This window comes from Miscanthus floridulus, chromosome 15, assembly GCF_019320115.1.
Source record: "Miscanthus floridulus cultivar M001 chromosome 15, ASM1932011v1, whole genome shotgun sequence".
NCBI lineage: Eukaryota > Viridiplantae > Streptophyta > Magnoliopsida > Poales > Poaceae > Miscanthus > Miscanthus floridulus.
Genome location: NC_089594.1, coordinates 17,895,001 through 17,902,527, shown reverse-complemented (window position 1 = coordinate 17,902,527; position 7,527 = coordinate 17,895,001). Strand labels below are relative to the sequence as shown.

At 52.2% G+C, this 7,527-nt stretch overlaps 1 protein-coding gene across 1 annotated transcript; it reads right to left on the bottom strand.

Moving 5' to 3' along the window:
• Positions 1–1,147: 1,147 nt before the first annotated feature.
• Positions 1,148–1,453, bottom strand: LOC136507112 (uncharacterized). Its single transcript, XM_066501942.1, has one exon. The coding sequence runs from the start codon at positions 1,451–1,453 to the stop codon at positions 1,148–1,150; it is 306 nt and encodes a 101-aa protein (XP_066358039.1).
• Between the last annotated feature and the right edge of the window lie 6,074 nt (positions 1,454–7,527).

The following is a 7,527-nucleotide window of genomic DNA, read 5'->3' as shown; positions in this document are numbered from 1 at the left end:
ACGAAGTATATGGGTCGCTGCACTTTGAGCTGGTGTCCCGGTTCCTCCCTCTCTACGACCAGGGCGGCACTCACCACATGGTTACTTGCCGTGACGTAAAGGAGGAGGGGTTCTCCCCGCTCGGGAGCAATGAGGATTGGGGCCGATGTTAGGGACGTTTTGAGGATTTTTGAGAGCCTGCTGGGCTTCCTCAGTCCAGACGAAGGCGTCTATCCTTTTGAGGAGCTTGTAGAGCGGCATCCCTCGTTTGCCGAGCCGGGAGATGAAGCGGCTTAGGGCAGCTAGGCAACCGGTGAGCCTCTGCACGCCCTTGACGTTGCGTATGGAGCCCATGTTGGAGATGGCCGTGATTTTTTCAGGGTTGGCTTCGATGCCGCGCTCGGATACGATGTATCCAAGCAGTTTCCCCTTTGGAACCCCGAAAACACACTTTTTGGGATTCAGCTTGATGTTGAACCTTTGGAGGTTTGCGAATGTCGCAGCCAAGTTTGCGATCAGGTCGCAAGCTTGAGCCGTTTTGACCACTATGTCATCAACATAGACGTCGATTGTTGGTTTTGGCCGCTTGGCCTGATTAGGCTGGTCGAGCGGGTCGATTTGGTTGGCGAAGCATTGCTGCATGCACCTTTGGTAGGTGGCGCCAGCGTTCTTCGGGCCAAAAGGCATGGTCACATAGCAGTACGAACCATACGGGGTGATGAATGAGGTTGCGAGCTGATCGGACTCTTTCATCGCGATCTAGTGATAGCCTGAGTAGGCATCCAGAAAGGAGAGGATTTCGCAACCCGAGGTGGAGTCAACTATCTGGTCTATGCGTGGTAATGGGAAATGATCCTTCAGCCAGTCTAGTATAATCGATGCACATTCTCCACTTCCCGGTCTTCTTTCTGACCAGGACAGGATTGGCGAGCCAGTCAGAATGGAAGACCTCCCTGATGAACCCGGCTGCCAGGAGTTTGGCGATTTCCTCGCCTATGGCCCTACGCCTTTCATCGTTGAAGCGACGCATGCATTGTTTGGTGGGCTTAGAGCCTAGGGTAAGGTGTAGTGCATGCTCGGCGACCTCCCGGGGTATCCCCGGCATGTCAGACTGCTGCCATGCAAAGACATCGCGATTGTTGGGCAGGAAGTCGATGAGCTCGCATTCCTATTTGGCCGGGAGCTGAGTCCCGATCCGAACTGTCTTGGTTGGGTTGGTCGGGTCGATTCCCACCGTCTTGGTTTCTTCGAGCGGGCGAAAGGCCGACAAGGAAGTTGGTTGGTTACAGTCCAGGGCTGCCGGGACCGATGACTCCCCGAGCCGTGGGAGTTCGGACGAGTTGACGACCACAGTGGCGAGCTCATAGTGTTTGCGGTCGCACATGAAGGCGTGCGAGAACGCACTACTCACAGTGACGCCGCCGTTTGGTCCCGGCATCTTCAGCTTGAGGTAGGTGTAGTTGGGGATTGCCATGAATCTCGCGTAGCATGGCCGCCCCAAGATGGCGTGGTAGGACCCTGGAAAGTCCACCACCTCGAAGGTGAGGACCTCCGAGCAGAAGTTGGCTCGGCTACCAAACGTGACGGGCAGATCGATCTGCCCGAGCGGGTATGCCTGCGCTCTCGGGATTACCCCGTGGAAGGGGGAATCCCGTCAGGCGGAGTTCCGATCGGAGGATGCGCATGGCATCGAGGGTGTCAATGTACAGGATGTTGAGGCCACTGCCACCGTCCATCAGCACCTTCGTAAGCCGCTTCTTGTAGACGATGGGGTCGATAACGAGCGGATAGCGTCCTGGCCTTGCGATGTGGGAGGGATGGTCCCTCTTATCGTAGGTGATCGGAGGCTCCGACTAGCTGAGGAAGGAGGGGATGGCTGACTCGGTGGCGCTGTCGTGCAAAGACCCTCTTGAGGTCCACCCAGTCGCGGATGCTGTCGTGCGAAAGGAATTTGAGCCATGTCTAAACATGTTCCCCCATGCAAATGGGAAGATATTGAATGATGAAGAAGTCATCATCCACTCCTCCGGCCCGATAGGCGAGCCGGAAGTCTTCGAGCCAAACGCCTAGGTTTGTCTCCCCAGTGTATTTGGTGATGTTGGTGGGCGGCCGAAAATGCTGCGGGAACGGTGCTTTCTGGATGCGCCAGCTGAAGGCCTAAGGCCCTGGGCCCTCGGGGCTGGGGCTCCGGTCATCCGACCGGTGACTGCGCCTGGGGCGCGTTTCGCCGGTTCCCTCGATGGTTTGGTCGAGATTCGTGGCACCTGCCGCCGTATGGTGGATAGCGTTATTACGTTGGGACCGATGCCGGTCACCAATGGTGCTACGGGGTGCGGATAGGGCCGCTCGTGTACCGATGGTAGGAGCAGAGCAGGCGCCTAGTTGGACCGTGGTGCGACTACCGCACTCCGAGCCGGTCCTGGCGGCTGTAGCGGCGAGCGAACGGAGCGATCCATCTGGCGCATCCCCGTTCTCCTGGTGGGGAGAGAGGGCGCACGTCGGAGTCATGACGCGGAGCTTTCCGCCTGTTGGACGGCGGTGGCTTCTACTAAAACCCAAAGGTTCCGGTAGACTGCCCGCTGCTGAGGGTTGACGGGCTCGGGAACACCGCGTAGAAGCATTGCTGCAGCAGCGATATTCTGGCCAGCCCGGGTGAATTGTGGGACATTGTTTCCCTCATTTACGATGTCGCATTGGACCTGACGGGCGCGACCCTGGGCGCCACCCGCCAGGCCGTGTGCGTGGGGCACGACGTGCTGGGCCGACCGAGCCGGCGCAGGCGGTGGCTGGTTCTGCCGCCGTTGTCGCAATTCCTCGGCGTGCGCTTGCGCAGACATGAGGGCCTCCGCATGTAGGTCCAGAGGGGTGTGAGTCTGTGCAGATTCCACAACCACCGGCGGCTGTCCTAGAGCATCCGCCATGGCGCTCTCCCAGGACGGACGGTGGCGTGGTGCCACGTCGCCGACACTAGAATCGTCACTCACGCCCTCACCATCCAAGGGTTCGTGGGAAGCGGCAGGAGCGCAGCCTACCATTCCCACGAATTTGGATGTGAGGGGGAAAGGTGCCAGCACCCTTCGGAGTCCCCGGGCATACATATCCGCAGAGGGCGCGAGGCCATTGGGGAAACGATCATGAGGTGTTTGCGGCGTGGATGACGCAGTCTCTCCAGATGCTCGAATGGGGATAGTAAATGAAGAGTAAGTAACAGTACGCGTATTACTTACAGCGGGGTTGGAGCAGAGAGTTTGCTCGGATAGAAGCGCAGATGCCGCGCCGTCGATGTAGCGTGTCCTAGAGTCAATGGAGGGCGCCCCTTCGACGAGCGTCGGAACATGCGCCTCTTCGCGGAGATGGAGTATGCCGAGCTGGTCGGCGACGAAGTCCAGGCTTCCGAAGCGGAAGGCCTGGGAAGGCTCGAAGATGGGTGGAACCCGCATCCCGGCAGGCGAGAGTGTGGGGAATTCCATCGAGCCGAAGCGAATCGTATCGCCTGAACCCGCCACGGTGGGGGTGGCAGAAAAATGGGCCATCCGATTACCAAAAAAGTATTGAATGTACAGCGTCTTCCTCAAGGACGGCGCCAACTATCGGTATAGAAAGTGACCAACTAGTAAATATTTGTAGTTTTGCTGCACGTTGTGATCGGAGGTGGCCTAGCACTCAATGACACAGGATTTATACTGGTTCAGGCAACGTGCCCTACGTCTAGTGTGGGTCGGTCGGTGACTTTATTCCTGAGCCCAGGTGCTCGAAGTCTGTAGTGGGGTTACAAACGAGAGAGAGAGAGATGGGGTGTCCGGTCGGAAGGGCCGAGATCGACAGGAGCTATGCTATGAACGAAGTGTCCAAGCGTGTGCTTGAGGGGTTGCGAGTTATCGATCTAATAAACCTGAACTTGAAGAAGTCGACTTGGGTTGCGAGTTATCGATCTAACGAACCAAAATGATGATGCAATAGAACCTCTTGCATCGAATCAAAATGGTGATGCAATAGATTATATAGCATCGAACCTAATATGGATGCAATATAGTCTATTGCATCGAACGATAGCCGTTGCAATAAATGTATTGCATCAACATGATTTGGATGCAATAAGCTATTGCATCTCTCAATTTTGATGCAAGAGACAACGGATGGACGATGCAATAGCTGCTTCTCGCATCAACCACAAGTAACCGATGCGAAAGGCTATTGCATCAAGACCACTTGCATCGGCTGGCATCAAACGAGAAATTGATGCGAAATCGAACTATTGCATCTATTTTAGACCTATAACATCAAAAATTGACCGGTACAACAGGGTCAAAATTTAGTAGTGTCCCTCCGTACTTGTCGGTACAGAAAGTGACCAACTAGTAAATATTTGTAGTTTTGCTGCACGTTGTGATCGGAGGTGGCCTAGCACTCAATGACACAGGATTTATACTGGTTCAGGCAACGTGCCCTACGTCCAGTATGGGTTGGTCGGTGACTTTATTCCTGAGCCTAGGTGCTCGAAGTCTGTAGTGGGGTTACAAACGAGAGAGAGAGAGAGATGGGATGTCCGGTCGGTCCGGTCGGAAGGGCCGAGATCGACAGGAGCTATGCTATGAACGAAGTGTCCAAGCGTGTGCTTGAGGGGTTGCGAGTTATCGATCTAATGAACCTGAACTTGAAGAAGTCGACTTGGGTTAACTGCCTGTGTTTGGAGGGAGCACATCCCCTTTTATAGAAGAAGGGGATGAATTTACAAGTGAGAGGGAGAGAGAGTACGAACGTTTCTAAGCCTTGTTGCCCATGCCGACGGGGACAGGATAATGGTGGGCGCCTGCAATACTATTGATGTCACTGCAGAATGTCAGGTACATGTGGGAGTTTGAGCTGCTTTCTTCAAGACTGGAGGACGTCGGTACCTGCAAAAATGCTGTCTCGCCGACTGGAGGCATGGCTTTACCACATTCACCTAGTATGATGAATTCCGGTGCCCACAATACTGTTGATGCCCAGAGGCACATGGGGGTCTTACCGTACGGGTGTTTTGACCGGTGCCTACAATACTATAGAGGTAAACGTTGGCGCCTACAATACTGTTTGTGGTAGGGCAGTTGTAAAGTATTGTTCCATAGGGTATGGTCCCTGGTGCCGTGGTTTGACTTGCGAGCCCCGTCTTGCCTTCCTTCGTACGCCTTCTGGTTCCATCCGAGCGGGCATCCCCGATCGGATGGCCCCAGTCGGTTCTGGCGTGCCAGTCGGAGAATAGCGATGGGCAGGGTTTTCTATGAACCCTGGTCGGAGACACGGGGTCAGAGTCGGAGGCAGTCCTCGGGTCAGGCTTTCTGAGTGGAGGCCGTGCGAAGGCGGCCGGGGCCTGACGCTAGCTCTCCGATCGGAGAGTCCTTCGGAGTTGGCCTGAGCCTGAGCTAGTGCTCCGGTCAGAAAGAGGGCCTGAAGCGAGTGCTCCGGTCTGTTGAATTTAGACTCTCGGGCCGGTCCAGAAGAAAAAAAGGCCGTCCTCCTAGGCCGAGCCCTGGCGTGGAAGCCGGTCCCCGAGGGACCCCGGGTTTATGAACCCGACAGTACTCGTAAAGGAAGTCGTTTAGAACATGATTGTGCTTACCAAGGAGTGATTAATTAGGGGGTATTTTTCCCTATCTGCCCCTATTAAAAAATGGTTGCGGGTGCATTCCATATGAGAAACATTTTTTTTTGTTACTAGCTTGATTTCAAACGGCTAGTGCAGCGAGGCGTGGGCCCTGAGGACCCGGGTTCGATACCTGGCGGGCGCCATTTTTTTTGTTACTAGCTTGATTTTGCATGGCACTGTTTGGCCCTATGTGTCGCGTGCGCTATGGCTGCATGGCACGCGGATTTGATTCTGCTGGGCGTGGTGCGCGCGCGGAGCCGCTTGAGCGCATTTGTGCTCGCGTTTGGGCGTGTTTCTGGCCGTGTTGGGCGCATTTCTGGCCGTGTTGGGCGCCATGTTTTCGTTGGTTTTTCACATGCAAACATATTTTACAGTGGCGCCACGGGATTCTAATTTTTGCACTCGATAGCTCCGACGTTTGTGTTCCACCGTGCCTATTTTAACGGAGTCTTTCCCCCGGCCTCTTCTCTTTCCATTACCGTGCTTCATCTCCTCACTTTCCCTCTCTTCTCTTCACTACCGCATGCAATGGCTGATCCTAGAGTTGCTGGCTTTGATCTGAACGTTCGCTTAGAAGAAGATGACAACGACAATCTTGCCTTCGATCTCAATGAGCCAATATTGGAGTCCGGCAACGACAATGTTAATCACCTCTCTTGTTTGAGTTTGTTGTTTCCCTCAAGCGCCATCTTTTTTTATTTTTTTTGTTTCATTTTTGGACAGGATTTGATTTGAACTTGTCGTTAGATGAATATGGTGCAGTTGACTTTGATTACATACAAAACTTCGCTGGTAATTTTTTTATGTAATCCGTGGCTAACAAGAAGAATGGTCTTTTTTTTCTTTTAATAGAACAAGATGTTGAGGTTCCCGTGGAAGTACACCATAGAAGGAAGGACATGACAGAAGAAGTCACAAGACAAGTGTACCAAGCATTGTTGGCTAGAAGCAAGAATGGGACACTAGGCAAGAAGGATACAAGAATTGTTGCTGATCAATTTGGAGTGCACATTCGGTCAGTTCAGTGCTTATGGAAGCAAGGTAAACACCAACTTGCTCATTCCTGTTGTGGTTGCAAGTAAAAAGAAGGGTAGATGTGGCCACAAGGCAGTCCCTCTTGATTTGGAACAATTGTGCAACATTCCTCTCAAACAAAGAATTACCATAGAAGATGTGTCTAGTAAACTTGGTATGAGCAAAGCTAGGATACAAAGGTATTTGAAAAAAGGTTTGCTTAGGCGTCTCTCTAGTAGCATCAAATCATACCTCACAGATGCTAACAAGAAGACTAGGTTGAAGTGGTGTGTTGACAAGATTGAGCAGGGTTTGCTTGGTGATCAAAGATTTAAGGATTTTTTTGATTTTGTGTTCATTGATGAAAAATGGTTCTACCTCTCTCAAAAATCTGAAAAATATTACTTGCTACCCGAGGAAGATGAACCACATCGCACTTGTAAAAACAAGAATTACATCCCTAGGCTCATGTTCTTGTGTGTTTGTGCTCGGCCAAGGTTTAGGAATGGAGAATGTGTTTTTCATGGAAAAATAGGTTGTTTTCCACTTGTCACTTATGAACATGCTGTTAGAAGAAGTCACAATCGTCTTCGTGGAGAACAAGTAATCAAGCCAATTACTTCAATCACACGAGAGGTGATTAGAGATTTCATGGTAAACAATGTGCTGCCTGCCATTCGAGCCAAATGGCCAAGAGAACATGTGAACAAGACAATTTTCATACAACAAGATAATGCACCTTCCCATTTAAAAGTGGATGATCCTATTTTTTGTGAGGCCGCTAAGCAAGAAGGGTTTGACATTCGCCTCATTTGTCAACCACCCAATTCTCCGGATTTTAACATTTTAGACTTGGGATTTTTTCGAGCTATTCAAGCTATTCAAAACAAGAAGGATGCAAAAACAAT